This window comes from Callospermophilus lateralis, chromosome 3 (genome assembly GCF_048772815.1).
Source record: "Callospermophilus lateralis isolate mCalLat2 chromosome 3, mCalLat2.hap1, whole genome shotgun sequence".
NCBI classification, from domain to species: domain Eukaryota; kingdom Metazoa; phylum Chordata; class Mammalia; order Rodentia; family Sciuridae; genus Callospermophilus; species Callospermophilus lateralis.
In genome coordinates this window covers 36177678-36196145 of record NC_135307.1, presented here as the reverse complement: position 1 = coordinate 36196145, position 18468 = coordinate 36177678, and the positions used below count along the sequence as shown (strand labels likewise).

The 18468-nt window shown below is 49.1% G+C and overlaps 1 protein-coding gene across 1 annotated transcript; it reads left to right on the top strand.

The window, feature by feature from the left end:
- The first annotated feature begins 10293 nt into the window (after positions 1-10293).
- Jph4 (junctophilin 4) lies at positions 10294-17811 on the top strand. The gene is made up of 5 exons (XM_076848175.1): positions 10294-10672; positions 11390-12161; positions 15451-15569; positions 15888-16420; positions 17606-17811. The coding sequence occupies exons 1-5, from the start codon at positions 10294-10296 to the stop codon at positions 17687-17689; spliced, it is 1887 nt and encodes a 628-aa protein (XP_076704290.1). The 3' UTR covers positions 17690-17811.
- Positions 17812-18468: the final 657 nt, after the last annotated feature.

Sequence of the window (18468 nt, the reverse complement as noted above, 5' to 3'; positions counted from 1 at the left end):
AGAGGTGGCTGGGGATGTAGCTCAGTAGCAGAATGCTTGCCTGGCATGTGCAAAGCCCTGGGTTCAATCCCCAGTTAAAAAAAAAAAAAAAGAAAGAAAGAAAGAAATTAGTGAGCTGTGATGGGAAAAGGTAGTGTTCAAGGGTAAGTTCATGGAGACAAAGCCTAGAAGCCAAAGTGAACCAAGGGCAAGGGGGCCTGATGTGTCATCAATCAAGGGGGAAACTGCCAGAAGTCCTTCTGAAGTTGTTCAGGGGTCTCCTGAGGGGGGTTGGGGCCCATCCCACTGCTGTCAACTCTCAAATCATCCTTCCCATCCAGAGTCTGAAGTCACTGCTGTCACTGATGTCTGAAGGCCTGAAATAGAAATGAGTCACTTGGCTTTCTAATATGCTTAATCTAATGCTTAATTTATTAAAGATGAAACAGTGGCCTTTGCGGTGGGAGCCTCACTAGACACTGGAGCTGCTGGATGTGCTGTCAGGGTCCCAACCTTCATGTTATGCCTGCACAGTGTTTTCTGCTAGAAAACAGGGTCATGGTACCCCTCCATGAAGCCCTGAGATTCTTCTCTGGCAAGGGATAAACAGTGGAATCACCATTAATTATTAGTGCAATCTAAGTGACATCACTCTCTTGTTTTCTACAGCTTTTTGGCAAGAGAACCTGGTGGTGGTTGGAGGTGAAGGGAAGCCCAACTCCAAAGATAGGACAGTGACATTAGACATGTACCCCAAGGGGTAGATGCCCATGGTCATTCTGAACACATTCAGAATAACTTCTGCCCCAGCATAATCTGGGTGTCGACCAGCAGGACGAGATCTATCAAATGCCAGTGAGAAGAGGTCAATGCAATAGAGGTCAAGCTATCAATGTCAGGGACCAGGGAAAAGAGCCTTTAGCCACTATATGGTCTGTAGCATGAAGCCACAAGGTCAGTCTAGAGGTATGAATGCCAACAGCCACATGGTCTGAAGCCAAGCTACTGCCATGGGTTACTCCCATATGCTGGTCAGAACCAGAATGGTTCCCAGAATCAAGGATGGAGGAGAGGGTGAAATGTGCCATTAGGAAGACATCCCTGTCGGGTACCAGTGCATTTTGTCTGTTCAGACTGTTGTAACAAAGTACTGTGGGCCGGGTGGCTTGGAACAACAGAAATTTATTTCTCACAGTTCTGAAGATTGGAAGTTTAAGATGCTGGCAACCTCGAGATCTGGTGAGGACCCACTTTCTGGTTCATAGATAGCACCTAGTTACTTGTATCCTCACATGGTGGCTTCAAGAGGCTCCAAGAGGCAGGGCAGCTCTCTCCCTTTTAAGAGGATACTAATCCCATTCATGATGGCTCTACCTTTTTGACCTAATTACTTCCCACCAGCTCACCTACTAATACCTTCACATTGGGGATTAGGTTTCAACATGAATTTGGGGGGACACAAACATTGAGACCATAGCACAGAGCTACAAGGAGAAAGCTCTGAGTGGCTGGGACAGGTTTTTCTAGATGGGGAGGCAGCTATGGGTGTGAGCAGAGTAAGTGGATGAGGCTTGCTGCCTGCTCCACCCAGTTCATCACCCAAAGATCAGGTTTGGGAGTATCTCATGGAAAAGTCCCCAACAAGGCAGTGTATGCAGTAGTTTTGAAAGCACAGACTTTAGAGAAAAAAGGAACTAGGGCCAAGGATGTTGATCAGTGGCAAAGTGTTTTCCTAGCATGTGTAAGGCTTTGGATCCAATTCCTAGCATCACAAAAATGACTAGGAGCTTCTCCAAGTGTGGTCCTTGGGGCCTAGGGAAGTAGCTCAGTGGAAGAGTGTTTGCCTAGCATGCACCAGCCCGTGGGTTCGATCCCCAGCACCGTGGCTGTGAGTGGAGAAATGTGGTCCTTGGTCCAGGAGCAATTGCCTCCTCTGGGAACCTATTAGGACTGCAGATTCTTGGGTTCCATCATTGACCACTGAATCTCATCCTGGCACTGTTATAACCAGCTCTGCAGGTGAATCTAATGTTCTCCCCTGTAACATGGGAATTAATAATAATGCCTATCTCATGTGGTTAAATTAAATACAAGTTTGAAACTTGGCACATGGGTTGGTTCATGGGAAAACTTCAGTGAGTGTCAATTATTTTTATCTCCTACCTAATCTGAAAAACAGAAAGAATCCAAGGCTTCATGGTGCCCTATTCCTGGAACACCTGGTCAATGTCATCTGTCAAGAATCCATGACACTGACAGAAAGATGCCAGGTGTACCTCCCCCTCACAAAGCAGGCATTCACTGTGGAGGGAGGGATTGCTGAGCTGCTGTAAGGTGCCCCTGGTGGAGGCCCTGGAGCTGATAGCTGTATGAAGCAATAACTGTTAGGTAAAAGTCTCCTGTATCTCCTACACCATAGAACAGAAGGGATGCTGGCTTCTCAGTCCTCACCAAAGGATGAAATTGACCTCAACTTCTCCATGTACCTCATAATGGTCAGCATGCACCACTACCCATTCCAGGGTTGTTAGAAAGCTATGTGATCGAAGAACAGGAAGGGTCCATGTGCTTATGCAGAGAATTCATTAAGGAAATGTGGGGACAGTGGCTAACCTCACAGTGCGAATGCCCTTACACTTGTGCAAGTGAAATTCTGGTCAAGGGCAGTCTTTCCCAAGAGGACCTAGAGTATAAACAGCAGGAACTGAGTCTGTGGTCACCATGTCCGAAAGAAAGCATCACACAAGGGCAAGGGGAAGAAAAGAGTGGGGCACCCACTGGACCCCAGAAACAGAAGGGGAAGCTTCTATACCTGGAAATGGATTTCACAAATACTGAAATCTCCTGTAATTATTCATGGCATATCATTTCAAATGATTGTTCCCATTTTTCTTCGAAGATGTCACCTTTAAAATATTTTTTTCAATTTTTCTATTTTCATCAGAGAGCATCAACAAGATGTTAATCAGTCTTAACACCTGCTTATTTCCTATTTAATAAGGAAGTTCTGTGAGAAGCAGCAGTTACAGCTGTAGAAGGTGAAATTCCACCCTGCGAAGTAACACAGAGGAACTATGAGCCTACAAGAAGCATCGAAAACTCAGAATGCGAAAGTCTGAAGCTGGATTTCCTGTTCCACACATGTACAATTGTAGTTTAACCACCAAGCCTCTTCTGGCTGCCTCCTCTTCTTCATACAGCTGCCAAACAGGAATTTGAGTAATGATCATAATTTGATGTATCTTTAGTTTATCATTCTGTACAAATACAAACCACTATTATTAGATAAAAAGAAGCATGGGTAAGGAACTTAGAAATGCTGGAGGCTTTTTTCTTCATATCAGTTGTGCTGAACTCTGGCCTTGGCCCTCAGCCTCTCTGGGTCCCCAGATCCTCTTTCCGCTGCACCACAAGCCTGAATTACTCTGAGAATCTCATGGGTCCTAGTCTTACCTTCCACCAATGCTTACACAAGTAGTAGTGCTTAGAGCAAATAATAATGAAATAAGACCTAAATCTGTGCCCTAGGAATAAGCAACCCAGCTGGTTGCTACTTCTTGGGCATCTTATCCATGCCACCACCCAGAGCTCAAAGGCATGGGCTCTAAGACCACTAGTCTGGGATTAACCTTCCTTCCCTGATCCTCTGCTGCCCGCACAGTCATTTAAAGTACACAAAGATGTGCACCTCAATGTGAGACAGGGTACTCAAATTCAGCATAGTTCCCATAGAGTGTCCTAGTGGTTATTAGAGTATTGCCCACCTCCCCTTCTCTCCATCCCATCCCAGAGAACATCCAGCCTCTGCTCTCAGTTCCATTAGATGGTGAAGATCTAACCCCTTAGCCTGACCCCCAGGAATATCCCTATTTATTATACCTGTTCTCTTCGCAACTATCCAAGGAAGCAAGTGGATTTAGGAAGGAGGATGGGGTACCAGAAGATGTCAGACTTTGGGGCAAAACAAAAAAACTATTATTCTTTCTCCCAGAGGTTTAAAAAAAAAAAAAGAATATGTGCCCCATTGCCCAATTACAGAGGGTTCATAGACCTAAGGACTGTCCTTGGGTTAAACATTTCTATTCCAAGGCTGGATATGGTGATGCACACCTGTAATCCCAGCTACTCAGGATGCTGAGGCGGGAGGATGGCGAGTTTGAAGCCAAACTGAGCAACTTAGAGAGACCCTGACTCAAAATTTAAAAGGAGGAACCTGGGATTGGGGATGGGAGATCAGTGGTCAAGTTCAATCCTCAGAGTGTGTGTGTGTGTATTTGTTTCATAGTTAACCCAGTCCCACAGAGACCTGTGGAGAAAAGAAGAAAACCCAGTACTGGTACATCTAGTGTGGTTTCTGCCAGCCCGTTTCCCTTAGCAGCAATCAGTGAGAGGCGGGGAAAGTCAGACAGGGAAGGACAGCCTTGTAGAACATTCTAGATCTGTGATCTGCTGAGCAGAGGGAAGCTGTGCATCCAGCCAGCAGTGGTCAGACAGAGGAAATGCAGTGTCTGGCTGCTGGCCATTCCTACCCTCTCCCACTAAAGCAGGATCACTGGCCTCATCCTGACCCCTGGTGGTTGCCCATTAGATGAAGCAAAAGAGCTTTCCAAGCACCTCCATGCTCTAGGGACAGGGCGTAGCCAGCTGGGCTCAGTTCTGCAGGAAAGATAGACCACTATTCCACCCCAAGAACCTTAGTCAGGACTCTCAGTGATAGCGTGTTTCCTAAGTCTTCTTCAGGAGGATTTGCTCCACTGGAATTACCAGATACCCTCTCTATATAAGCCTGACAATCACTCCAACAAAATATTAAAAAAGTCCTTTTCACCTGTAATATTGGCAGTGTGTGTGTGTGTGTGCGTGCGTGCGTGTGTGCGCGTGCGTGTACGTGTGTGTGTGTGTGTGTGTGTGTGTGTGTGTGTGTGTGTGTATTACAACTAAAAATCAGTACGGGTCAGGTCAGGATGCAATAAGACCTGCACTTATACACAATTGTTGAGAGTATAAATTTGTATGATCTTTCTAGAAATGACAATGGCAAAATAAAGTGAAAATCTTAAAAAAAAAAAAAAAGTGTTTTTATTCTGGGACCCAGTAATTCTACAGTTACGAATTCAACTTTGAAAAATCAATAGGCTAGCTGGCCATAGTGTTATAAGCCTGTAAATCTCAGAGATTCCAGAGGCTGAGGGTGGAGGACCAAAAGTTTGAGGCCAGCTTGGGAAATTTAGGAAGATCCTGTCCCAAAATTCTAAAAAAGTTAAAAGGGCTGGGCGTGTAGCTCAGTGGTAGAACGCCCCTTGGCTCAATCACCAGTATGAGAAGGAAGGAAGGAAGGAAGGAAGGAGGGAAGGAAGGAAGGAAGGAAGGAAGGAAGGAAGGAAGGAGGGAAGGAAGGAAGGAAGGAAGGAAGGAAGGAGAATATCTAGAATTTGAAATAAATGGGGAGCAGAAAATAAGATTAGACAAGAGCAAAATTTTCTGAAGCTGGGTAAGGGTACATGGAGCTTCTTTTATTCTATTCTATTTTGATATATTTCTACTTTGATATATGTTTGAAATTTTCCATGATAAAATATTTTTAAAGAAAACCTCAGAGAAGCAAAGATTTATTATAAACATTAATTTTAATGGCAAAAACGTGCAAACAGTATAAAAATGCTATGCTAGAATAGTTTAACAAATTATGGTGCATCCAAACAGCTGAATATTATGCAGCCATCAAAGATTCAAGGATGTTTTAATGAAAAAGAAAAATGCTTACAATGTAAAGCTAAGTGAATAAGTAGGATACAAAATTATATGTGCAATATTTAACTAATTGTGTTACATAAAAAATGCAGAAAAGAGACATGAAAATACACTAAAGTGTCTGTTATACAGTGAGTCTATGGTGATTTGTTTTTCTTCTTGATATTGTGTTGTATTTTCCTAATTCTACAATGAGTATGCTTTACTTTTATAAATGTCCCCCCAAAATACATTTGTTAGCGCATATAAACAGAAGTGATGTATATTGAGCTCCAAGGGCTGCTATATATTAGCTGTGCAACATTGAGCAGATTAATTAACTTCTGAGTCCCAGATTCAGCACCTATAAAATTGGAATAATGCCAAGCTATTTTTCAAGCCACCATTTACTTGATATCTACTATGTAGTTGGCACTGTGCCCAAAGTGGTTTTCCTTCCATACATTATCAAACATATAATTCATATATGACCATTTTAATCTCACAATAAGCTATAGAGTAAGTTATAATATTCCCATTTTAGAGGTTCACCAACTGCAGCTCAGAAAAATTAGGTAATGTGCTCAGGTTTGTCCATCTTTGGAAGTCCAGCTCTTGGCCTCCAGCCTGGTCTGCTCACAATTACAGTTTTGGTGCAAGGTTTGAATGAGGCAATACAGATGGAGTGCCAATCACAGTACCTGTCTCCAAGCAGAGCTGCTGTTCCACTTGATGCTAGCTCTTTCTCTGTGATACCGAAGGCTGGGGAATTGTGGCAAAATATATCAGTGCACTAAAAAAAAAAAAAAAAAAAAAAAAAGTCTTCATGCTCTAAAAGAAGGGTCTGCAGGACCTGTTAGGGATAGACCAAAAAGGGGGCTGGAAAGCTGGTCTCTCAGGGAGATACACTTGTTCCATATATTTCAGGGTACTCCTATCCAAGATTTCCTCAGGACTCCATCAGACCCTGCACCTTAATTTGCAACTCAATATACAGTTAAGAGTCATCCATTCCCACTTCCTCTTACCCCAGTCATCCTTTCTCCCTTAAGAACAGGGCACAGTAATTCTCCCATATCCATAGATTGGGTTTTTTTTTAAATTGTTTTCCCAATTTCTTGAAGAAAATGGAAATCTTAGGGAAAAGACACTGCAAGAAAGAAGGGCTAGGTGCGGATGATGCAGCTGGACCTGCCCCAGAAGTCTCTTGTGGATTTATTTTATGCCTCTTTCCCTAGGGAGCCAGTTTAAGTTCCACTGGTATTTACTATTCTTACCCTATAAAGTTGTCATGGTACTGACCACAGTAGAATTGCTTGAAGATAGTTGTCTGTCTTCTCTACTAGATAGGAAACTCCATGAGGGAGGCACTGGGTGTTCATCGCTAGGTCTCTAGCTCCTGGCAACATACCTGGTACACAGTAAACTATGTACACATTTGATGAACAGAGAAATGAATGCATGAATGAACTCTCCAACAACAGACATGTCCCAAGTGGACCCATAACTGTCTTGTTCTATACCAGCACTTAAAATATATGGTCCCTTTCCTGGAAGCTTAAAATTTACAGATTTCTCCTCATGTAAACTTTTAGAAAAAAACACAATAAAAGGGAAATTTCTGTTTATTTCAAACTTCATGTTTGTTTGTTTGTTTTCCCACAAAAGTACTCAAAATGGAATCTTTGAGTCCAAAGGAAGTTTTCCAAGCACATGAAACCATGGGAGGAATTACAGAGGTGAAAAGGTCTGAAGTCCTCTGTGCGTGGGTATAGGTTAGTGGTAGAATATGTGTTTAGCATTCTCAAGGCTCTGGGTTTGATCCCCAGCACCAAAAAGAGAAAAAAAAAAAAAAGTCCAAAATCTTGTGTTCTAATCCTAGCTCTTGCACCTCTGCTGTGTGACCTCTCACTGAGTGACTTCCCCTTCTTTTTTAAAAATATTTATCTAGTTGTAGATGAACACATAGTATCTTTATTTATTTCATGGGGTGCTAAGGATTGAACCCAGTGCCTCACACATGCAAGGCAAGTGCTTTACCACTGAGCTACAGCCCCAGCCCCTGTGACTTCCCCTTCTGACCTTAATTAGGGCAGGGGCTCAGGACAGGTACCTTGTATGAAAATAAAAGCAATCAAATGCATTTCACTATTGACTCTTTTTGTGTGTAAGTGGACAGTGTCCTCCTTCCCAGATGCTTAGAGGCAAGGTACAACTAGATGTTGTAAAACTGAGGAGGGAGGGAAGAAGTAGCGTGCCTACTTATGTCTGTAAGAAGTTAAGGCCCACAGGTGCTGTACCTCTGGCTAGTGGACAAGGACAGAGGGGTGGCAAGTTGGGGAGAGCCTTGCCACAATAGGGGCCTGTCTATGTATTTTTGGTTTGTGTCTTTGTTGCTTTGCAGTACTGGGGATCAAACCCAGGGCCTCATGCTTGCTAGACAAGTGCTCTACCATTGAGCTACATCCCCAGCCCTACCTATGTGTCTTTGCTTGTAGGTTTGCAAGACAAGACTCCAAAGTCCCACATCTTCATGGCCCCACTAGGCCTGACATCCTCCCAGCCCTTCAGAGGGTCGATCCAGGCAGAAAAAGTGAGGTGGTGAGCGAGTTCTGGAAAAGCATTAGTGGAGCCAGGCTTCCTGGCAGGGACCAATTTTGAGCTTCCTCAGAAAGTGCCAGTGGGTGAGCCTCCTGGTCCCCCTCTGCACTTTCCCAGGGAGGACAGAGGATTCAATGACACACAAGCATCCATGCCCAAATGCTTTCTGGCTACAGTTCAAGCAGCTGGCAGGTTCATCTCTCTCCCCATGGCCTCCACAAACACCACTTCCGGCTCTCCTGCCTCAATTTGGGTTCTTCCTGCCTGGATTTCTATACCCACGCCAGCCCTTCTCTCTGCAGAGCTTTCTCCCTCCCATCACAACCTTTATTTCACTCTCAATCTCTATATCTGTTTCTGAATTTCCCCTTTTTTTCTCCTCCCCTGTTTCTCCCCTCCTTGCTCTATCCCTCACCAGCCCCAGAATGGGTGTCCTCCGCTTCCTCCCTCACCGGCTACATCTCCCCACCTCCTTAGCTCTCACCCCTGCGCCTCTTTCTTTGTATTCCTCACGCCCTCTCTCGGCCTCGCGAGCATCTCTCCTCCCCCGCCTGGCTCCGGCCTCCCCCTGCCTCCCCATCTTCAGCTCAGTCTCCTCCCCCTAGCTCCTCTCCCCTCCCCTTCGCCTCACCCCACTCCCCGCCTGCAGGCTGGGGTTTCTTTCCACCCTGGGGGTCTTCTCTGTACCTCTCATTTCTCTCCACCTGCCTCCTCCCTCACCGCAGAGTTAGCGGGTACCCATCCTTTTCCGCTCGGGCATCCCCACCACCACCCCCATCTTCATCACTTATTCTTCTTATCTGTCCCCTCCTCTCCCCACCCTCTCTTCTCTCTGCCCCTTTAAATCTGCCTGGCCCAGCCTCCCCCGTGATGCTGGGATGGAGCAAACATTGATTTGTGCTGGGATGGAATCGGAATTTTGATTTTTTTTTTCCTCTCCCAACCATAAGAAGAAAAAAATAATAAAAACACCTCCTCTTGATAGCCCCCTCCCCCTTCTCATCCAGCTCCCAGCTCCTCTTCTCTGTCTCCATCCAAGGCAGGATTTTTCCCCCTTACACTATTCTAATCTCCCCCCACCCCTGCCACTACCTCAGTCCCCACCCCACTAGCCTGCTCTTCCAGCTGGGGAGAGAGGGGACTCTCCCACAGCTCCTCCACTTTCCTTCTCTGGGTTGGAGCAGTCTCTCCGGAAGAGGAGGGGGCTTGGCTTGTCCGGGTGAGGTGGGAGTGGAGGTATCCAGCCATGGATGCTGTGCCTGGGAGGCAGCCTGAGCCCCAGCTCACATGGTGAGTAACCTGCCCCCTCCCTTTCGTCCATCTGCCCATCCCCACCCTCATCTTTCCCCTACAGAGCTTCCCCCATCCCCATCCTTTCCCCCGACAAACCATTTGCCCACCTGGATCCCGTCCCCCGTTTTATTTTTACCTCCCTCCCCCGGGTTTGCTGGGGAAGCTAAAGAACAAGGGCAGAAGGGTCCTGATAGCAGCCAGGAAAGCTAGTGGCCTACCTCTCTGCCCAGGCCCCTCCCAGGACCCCCAAATTGCCACCCATATTAGGCGCTTTAGGGTTATAGGTTGGAGAAGTGGGACTCCCGCTTAGGGTGGGGGCCCCAAGTACTGGGAGGCTTCCTCTACAAGTTGGAAGGAATAGAGAAGCCCCCGTGCCCCCAAAGCTTGGGAGTTGCTGGAAGATGCTGCTGAAGGGAGGGGGGCGGGGGGCGGTGCTGATGCCCGGGAGCCACCAGGCCAGGGAGCGGCGGGCAAAGGAGGAGGGGCCTCGCTCTCCATTTGCCCCCTCTTTCTCCGCAGCCACTCAGGATGAGGGTCCGGCCCTGCCTGCCCGCGCTGGGGCCCCTCCGCCCAGCCCCGGTCTAACTGCCCCCGCCCCCAGGCCTCGCCCGGCCCCCAAGCCCCCAGCCGGTTCTCCAGCCCCAGGATGCGCTGAGCCGCTGGGGGGCTGAGGCCGCGCCAACTACATGCATGTCCCCCGGGGGCAAGTTCGACTTTGACGACGGGGGCTGCTACGTGGGGGGCTGGGAGGCGGGGCGGGCACATGGCTACGGCGTGTGCACCGGGCCTGGCGCCCAGGGCGAGTACAGCGGCTGCTGGGCGCACGGCTTCGAATCATTGGGCGTCTTCACCGGGCCCGGCGGACACAGCTACCAGGGCCACTGGCAACAGGGCAAGCGCGAAGGGCTGGGCGTGGAGCGCAAGAGCCGCTGGACGTACCGCGGCGAGTGGCTGGGCGGGCTAAAGGGGCGCAGCGGCGTGTGGGAGAGCGTGTCCGGCCTGCGCTACGCCGGGCTCTGGAAGGACGGCTTCCAGGACGGCTACGGCACCGAGACCTACTCCGACGGAGGTGCGGGGCCCGGCCCACTACTGTCTGTCTGCTCATCCGCTTGCGCCTCCCGCCGGTCTGCCCTGCGTGTGCCTTCCCCAGCCATATGCCCTCCACGCCCTGCTATTCCCCATACGCCTTCCCTAGCCATATGCGCCCCCTGTGCCCATCCTTCTGTTCCTCATGTTCCCGTCTGTCCCTCATACCATGCCCGGTCCTATGACCCCAACCCCATCTTATTGCCTCGTTCACCACCAACCAAAATCATATCTTTCTCATTTTTCTCCTGCCTGCTTCACCTTCACCAACTGGTCTATCCCTCACACCTCCCCTCTACCTGACGGTCTCTAAAATCGCTGCCTGCTTGCTCACGTTTTCATCCCTCGCAGTCCTGTTTGCCTGTCAAATGCCTATTTTATACCCCACCCCCCATCAACCTGTCCCTCACGCTCTGAGCTTGGGTCTCCCGCCAGTCTTTCACACACTCCCAGCTTGCCTGTCCCTCTCCTTTCGCCCTGTCTACCCACAACACCAAAATTCACATTATCTCCTGCTTCTTCTGCCAGTTTTCCTTCTGCCTTCCACACCCGTAGCCCTTAATGCTCTTCCCAGGCCTCCATGCCATCTGCCTCCACCTCTCCCACCTGACACTTGGACATTCAGGGACTTTTCGGGGCGTGGGGTGGAAGGAGCGTAGCGGCGGGTTCTGACTTTCTCCCAACCTTACTCCGCCCGCAGGCACCTACCAGGGCCAGTGGCAGGCTGGGAAGCGCCACGGCTACGGGGTACGACAGAGTGTGCCCTACCATCAGGCGGCGCTGCTGCGCTCGCCCCGCCGCACCTCCCTGGACTCGGGCCACAGCGACCCCCCGACGCCGCCCCCACCCCTGCCCCTACCAGGCGACGAGGGAGGCAGCCCAGCCTCGGGCTCCCGGGGTGGCTTCGTGCTGGCCGGGCCAGGGGACACAGACGGCGCGTCCTCCCGAAAACGCACACCTGCGACTGGTGGATTCTTCCGCCGATCACTGCTGCTCAGTGGGCTCCGGGCGGGCGGGCGGCGCAGCTCCCTGGGCAGCAAGCGGGGTTCCCTTCGAAGCGAAGTGAGCAGCGAGGTGGGCAGCACAGGACCCCCAGGCTCCGAGGCCAGTGGGCCCCCAGTCCCAGCACCTCCTGCCCTCATCGAGGGCTCTGCCACTGAAGTGTACGCAGGCGAGTGGCGTGCTGACCGGCGCAGCGGCTATGGCGTGAGCCAACGCTCCAACGGGCTGCGCTACGAGGGCGAGTGGCTGGGTAACCGGCGGCACGGCTACGGGCGTACCACCCGCCCCGACGGCTCCCGTGAGGAGGGCAAGTACAAGCGCAATCGGCTGGTGCACGGGGGCCGTGTTCGCAGCCTCCTGCCTCTGGCCCTGCGGCGGGGCAAAGTCAAGGAGAAGGTGGACAGGGCTGTTGAGGGCGCCCGTCGAGCCGTGAGTGCTGCCCGCCAGCGTCAGGAGATCGCCGCTGCCAGGTGGGTGTCCAGTGCAGAAACCAATGCTGGGCTAAAAGAAGAGGTTTCTAGGGCTGGGGATGTAGCTCAGTTGTTAGAGTACTTGCCTCACATGGACAAGGCCCTGGGTTCAATTCTCAGCACCACAAAGAGAAGAGGGTGCTGTGAGCTCAGGGAGAAGAGAGGAGACGCCTATAGGAGGGCCAAGACCCAAGGCCTATAACCTGTTGGGAAAAGCAAGGTAAAGGTTAGGCAGCTGTAGGTCTGGGATTTGGGGTGTTTGTATTTGAGGCTACAGGTGGATGTGGGTGTAACTGTAGGTGGCTGGGTATTTGAGGGAGGTGGTGTAAGACTGTAAGTGTGTCTTGGTGTCTTTTGTGTGGAGATGTGTATCTATGGAATCCATTGCTGTGTGTGGGAGTAGGATAAGCGCAGCTTTGTGCAGGCCCACAAGCCTCTTGGAACTCAGATACTCCCTAATCTTCCTCTAGCAGCCCTTCCAGCCTTCAGGCCTCAGGCTGAGAGCATGAGCCATAGGCAGAACAGGGAGTAGTCCCTTCCTGACTGGTCCTAGCTAGACACCATTTTACCTTTGGGCCTTGGATAGGTCTAGTTTGTACAGCTGGTCTATCAGCTGAAAAGCTAGTCTCTCCCAGCTTAGCCTCCTCCACCTCCTCTTACCCAACTGGTAAAGGTTTGGGGGGAAATTTTCTTTCTGTAAATCAGATTACTTTTCCATACATCAGGAACCTTGCTATGTAAAGCAGCACAGTTCAATAAGAATATAATGCAAGCCACTTAAAATCTTTCAGCAGATACATTAAAAACAAAAAGAAACAGGTGAAAAGAATTTTAATAATATATTTGAATCTAAATCAATACAGCCAAAATGTAATTTCAAATCATAATCAATATAAACTTATTGAGATATTGGACTTAGTCTTTGAAATCTAGAGTGTATTTTATACTTGTAGCACATCATTTTGATTCAGATTAGCCACATTTCAAGTATCCAATAGGCATTTATGACTAGTGACTTAGCACAGATATGAAAAAAGCCAAAAAGCAGCTGGGCTGAGTGGTCCACGATGATAATCCCAGCAACTGGGGAGGCTAAGGCAGAAGAACCACAAGTTTAAGACCACCCAGACAACTTAATGAGACCTTGTCTCAAAAAATAAAAAGGACTTGGGGTGTAGCTCTGGTAGAGTACCCCTGGGTTTAATCTCTAGTACCACAAAAAATAAATATATTTTTAAAATAAAGCCAAAGATCATTTTGTAGCAAGATATACAGGCTTCTGATTTATAGAACTTACATATTTGAATTTTTATATATTGAATTTTCTTTTAAATGGGTGGGGATATAGATGAGGGATTTTGTTGAAATTTGAAACTATTTCAGAAGGTCAACAATCAGGATATCTCCAAATGTGCTTCAGTGAATTTGTATAATGGGTGACAGGTTTTGTGTGTGTGTGTGTGTGTGTGTGTGCGCGCGCGTGCGCATGCATGCATGAGTAGAAACATGTCAAATACCGAACAGATGCCTGAGCCAGAGAATGTGCATCTGTAGATGTATCTGAGTGTCTAGATGTTAGAATTCAGGGCCTGAAGCCAGAAAAGGGGGAGGGCAGAGCACCAGGGAACATTTTGGGCTAGATAGGGTGGAGGCATGTGCAGGGAAAAAACTGATCTCAGTAACTAGAGGATTAGGCAGTGGGAGGAGGCTGGTTGGTCTCCCCAGCAACAGGCCTAGCAACCCTGATTGGCTGCTGGCTGCCATGGAAACAGCAGAGCCTCAGCAGCAGGTGCCTCTGACAGGTAGCCTGAGCCCAACCTGATGCCTCAGTAGACACTTAGACTTGATTATCCATGCCCTCCATATACAAAAACACAGGTCCTTGTCAGTTTCGTGACCATCAATAGAACTGAGTGCAACCCAAGACTATGCTCCTCATACCTTGTTCCAAACCCCGAGACAAGCTCAGCTTCAGGACAAATTTAGTCATATACAGTCTAAAAGCCCTAACACAAAAGACAGGGTTGTCTGAATCCCTCCAAGTAGGCTGCAAAGATCCTTGATTCGCCAGATTTAAAGGAAGGAGACTGACCATATATCCCAAAGTAGATAAATAAGAGGTAAAGACTAAGACTAAGACTGAAGTGGACCTCACCATCCCCCATACCCAGGTTGCCTTTCTAAGCCAGAGAAAATAGGCCTATTGTAAACAGGAGTCATGATCTTGATCTGTTTGAACCCATGGCAAGTACATGTGATAACCTCCATCTCTGCCCTTTTGTGCCTCGCCTTAAGATTACCAAACTAATTTTGTGATTACAAGGCATCTACAATTAATAGCAGACAGTGAAAAGGAAGGGGAACTTGAAGAAACATCTACATTAGAGGGAAAACTGAGAAACAACAGTGGGGCAAGGATTAATAATGCTTCAAGGTGGCCAGTACCTAGGGAGCAGACAGGATGGGATGGAGTATGGAAGGGAGACTAAGCTTACCCAGAAAGTATAATTGCCGTTGTGAAAAAAATGTGCATATTGGCAGGAAAAGGGATGTGATCATAGCAGAAAGGGGAGACACACCCTTATTCTGGTTCCAAAGCTGAGAGGCAGGGCAGGGGAAGAGTGACATTGACAGAAAGGGAAGACATTGTGATTAAAAAAAAAAAAAAAAGAGGCTAAAGAAAAGCAAGATGGAAAATTCTCATGCCAGGAACTCTGCACTGGAAGAGGATGAAATAATAAGGAGGTCTGACAGTGGGAAGGGGATTCAAGGCAAAGGGAAGGGGTGGCTGGGAACAAATTGTCACACACCAGGAGGTATGAGAGGGGTTGATAACAACAGGAGGTACAAACTGCCAAGAGGGCATTAGGCTAGTTGGTAAGCACCAAACAGGACCGCAGAGGATGTGTAAGAAAGGGAAGGCTCAATTGTCACTGGGGTAGGGAGCAAGAGAGAGATGGAATAACAGAGTTTGGGGAGGGCCAGGCCCCTGCAGCTGGAAGGAGGAAGTGTTACTACAGGACACAAGGATAGAAGGGTGTGAGAGGAGCAGGAGAGTGTGATAACAGCAAACACCCCAGGGCCAGGAGAGGAAACCAAAGCAGGAAGCTGTCCTGACCTGCCCAAGAAGGAGAGCAGCTGGCAGTAAGAGGAAGGGTGAAACTCCTGAGGGGAGCTCAGATGAGGGTGTGATATGGTAGGTACATGATGAGGTGGGTGGGGAATCTGAGCAGGGGCTAATTTGAAGTGGAGGAAGGCCTGCTAAGTCCCCATCCCTGGGACCCGACAGGGCAGCAGATGCCCTCCTAAAGGCAGTGGCAGCCAGCAGTGTCGCAGAGAAGGCTGTGGAGGCAGCGCGGATGGCGAAACTGATAGCCCAGGACCTTCAACCCATGCTGGAGGCCCCAGGTGAGATGTGGGCATCCTCAGGGAGGGGAAAGAGCCCTTTGGGGAGCTAGAGAGCTCAGATATGGGAAAAGGGGGTGGGAAGCCCACAGGATCTGGGAATGGGAAAGCCAAAGTACAAGCCAAGGGCATAGATGATAGAGACCAGGCCCATTTGTCTGGGGAGTGGGATTGAGAATTTATGAGGTACGTAACTAGAGGTTTGGGATCCAGTGGTGAGAAGCTAAGAGCCTGGGGATATCAATATCCCAGGAAGTGCCAGTCAGGGTCTCCAGCCAATAGCCAGTTAGACTCCACTGATTCTCAGCTATCCCTGCCCAGGTCGCAGACCCAGGCAGGATTCGGAAGGTTCGGACACAGAGCCCTTGGATGAGGACAGCCCTGGGGTGTGTGAGAATGGACTGACCCCTTCAGAAGGCTCTCCTGAGCTGCCCAGCAGTCCTGCCTCCTCCCGCCAACCCTGGCGACACCCTGCCTGCCAGAGCCCACTGCCTCCTAGAGGGGACTGGGGTCCCTTCTCCAGCCCCAAAGCTTGGCCTGAGGAATGGGGGGGGCCAGGTGAGCAGGCAGAGGAACTGGCTGGTTATGAGGCTGAGGATGAGGCTGGGATGCAGGGCCCAGGGCCCAGAGACGGTTCACCACTCCTCGGAGGCTGCAGTGACAGTTCAGGAAGTCTTCGAGAGGAAGAGGGGGAAGATGAAGAGCCCATGCCCCAGCTGAGGGCCCCAGGAGGCTCGGAACCTGACCCTGTTACCATGCCGGTCCTGAGGGGCCCATCTTCAAGGGGTCCTGATGCCGGGTGCCTGATGGAAGAGTTTGAAGAGCCTGCTGCGACTGACAGGCCTGCCCAGCGGGTGAGACATCCTCTGTTCCCACCCACTTAATGCCCTCTTCTTTTTAAAGCTTTGTCTTGTCCCACCCCTTTCTAGACCTCTGTCTGATTCCCTGAGGGGTTTTGATTTCAACTCAGCTTTCTTTCTGCCTAGCCAGTCTTGGACCATATCTCACCTCACAAAAAAAAAAAAATAGGTAACTTTCAGTCAGGCGAGGCGACACACACTTGTAATCCCAGTGGCTCAGGAGGCTGAGCCAGGATCTCGAGGATCTCGAGTTCAAAGCCAGCCTCAGGAATGGCAAGGTCCTTAGCAATTCAGTGAGACCCTGTCTCTAAATAAAATACAAAATAGGGCTGGGGATGTGGCTCAATGGTCAAATGTCCTGAGTTCAATCCTGGGTACAAAAAAAAAAAAAAAAAAAAGGTAACTTTCAAACAGATAAGAGCCTCAGAGACCTTTAAGTCGAACTCCCTCATTTGACAATTGGGGGAACTGAGGCCCAGAACACTTAAAGTAACTTCCAAGGGTTACAAACTAATAATTAATGGTAGAACCAGAACATTTTTTCCTGTTCTCCTTCCATATCATTTCCAGCTCCCAGTTTCCTACTCCACCCCCAGCCCCACCTCCGCACTTTCTCTCTTTGGTGCCCAGAAATAAAAAAAGAAAAAATTGTTCCCTCCCTACCCTCATTCTCCCTCCCTCTCCTGGGAAGAAGGGAAATAGGAAAAAAAAAAAAAGGAAAAAAAAAAGGCAAAAAACTGGGAGAGGTGGAGTTTCCCCAGAACCCTCTGCTCTGATTGGATTCCAGGCCTTCTCCTGTTTCCTAGCAACCACATCCTCACCCCTTCATCCCTTTGCCCTACTGCAGTACTGGCTGCTACTGCCAATTTCTGCTACTAAGGCCAGGCACCTTCTGCCTGGGCCATATGATATACTGGAGGGAGGGGAGGGGAGGAGATCGAGGAGGGGGGCGGGGCTGTTCCTGTCTCAAGAGTGCCAGAGCAAAGGTGGGGCCCTGCCTGGGAGAAGAAGGGTGTTTTGCAACACAAGACACAAAGGCTAGACATCCCCATGCTCCGCCCTGTGTAGGGAGGCGGCTGGGACCCTTGGCTTTGCCACCTGAAGGGAGGGCAAGGAGGTGGGATCAACACTGGACTTGGTATTCAGGGACTGAGCTTGCTTCCCGCTCTGTCTCTCTAGGGAGCTGCCAACCCCCTGGTGGTGGGAGCCGTAGCCCTCCTGGACCTCAGCCTGGCGTTCCTGTTCTCCCAGCTCCTCACCTGAGGCTACTTCCTGGCCAAGCTCTGGCTTTGGTTGCCTGCCTCTTCACCACTTTGACCTGCCTTTTTCTCTTTTCCTCCCCCTAGTTGTTTTTGTTCCTATATTTCCTTCTCCTTTTCCTTTCTCTTCTGTCCTACTTTAGTTTTGTTTCTTGCTTTCCCTCTCTTCTTTCAGCTTATCTCATTTACTCTAGATCTGTGTCTGTCTTCCTCACTCCCTTCCCCACCTCAACCTCCTCTTTCTCTAGATTGTTTACATATGAAGGGCTTTTCTCTCTCAGAGTTGCTATCTTCTCTGAGACACATAAATCTAAGTCAGACCATTGCCCCCACACCCTTTCCACCTTTTCTTTAAACCTAAATTTCACCAAGGGTGGGGATTTGGTGTCCTGAGGAGTCTCCTAAAAGCTGAGTGCAGAGGAGGAAAACAATGGAGAAGGGAGTGATTAAATGCTGGACAGGGTGCTGGCTGAGCCACTGTGGCTTCCTGGCCCAAGCTGAAAAGGCTGAAGGAGGTGCCACCTCCACCTGTCACCTTGGAGAATAGTGTCTCCCCTCCCAGCACCCAGTTAGGTTCTTGGCTCACTGATCCTTCCCACAGGGAGAAAAAGAAAAGTGAACAATAGAATAACTCCCTAGATCTCCCTCTTTCTTTCCTCAACAGCCAGCCTATCTTCCAACCCCCTGTAATGACATGCCATGTCATGCCAAGAACAATGTGTAAAGGAACAAAAACTATCCAATGCAGCCAAGCCCACCCCTCTCAGACCTTACCACTACCCT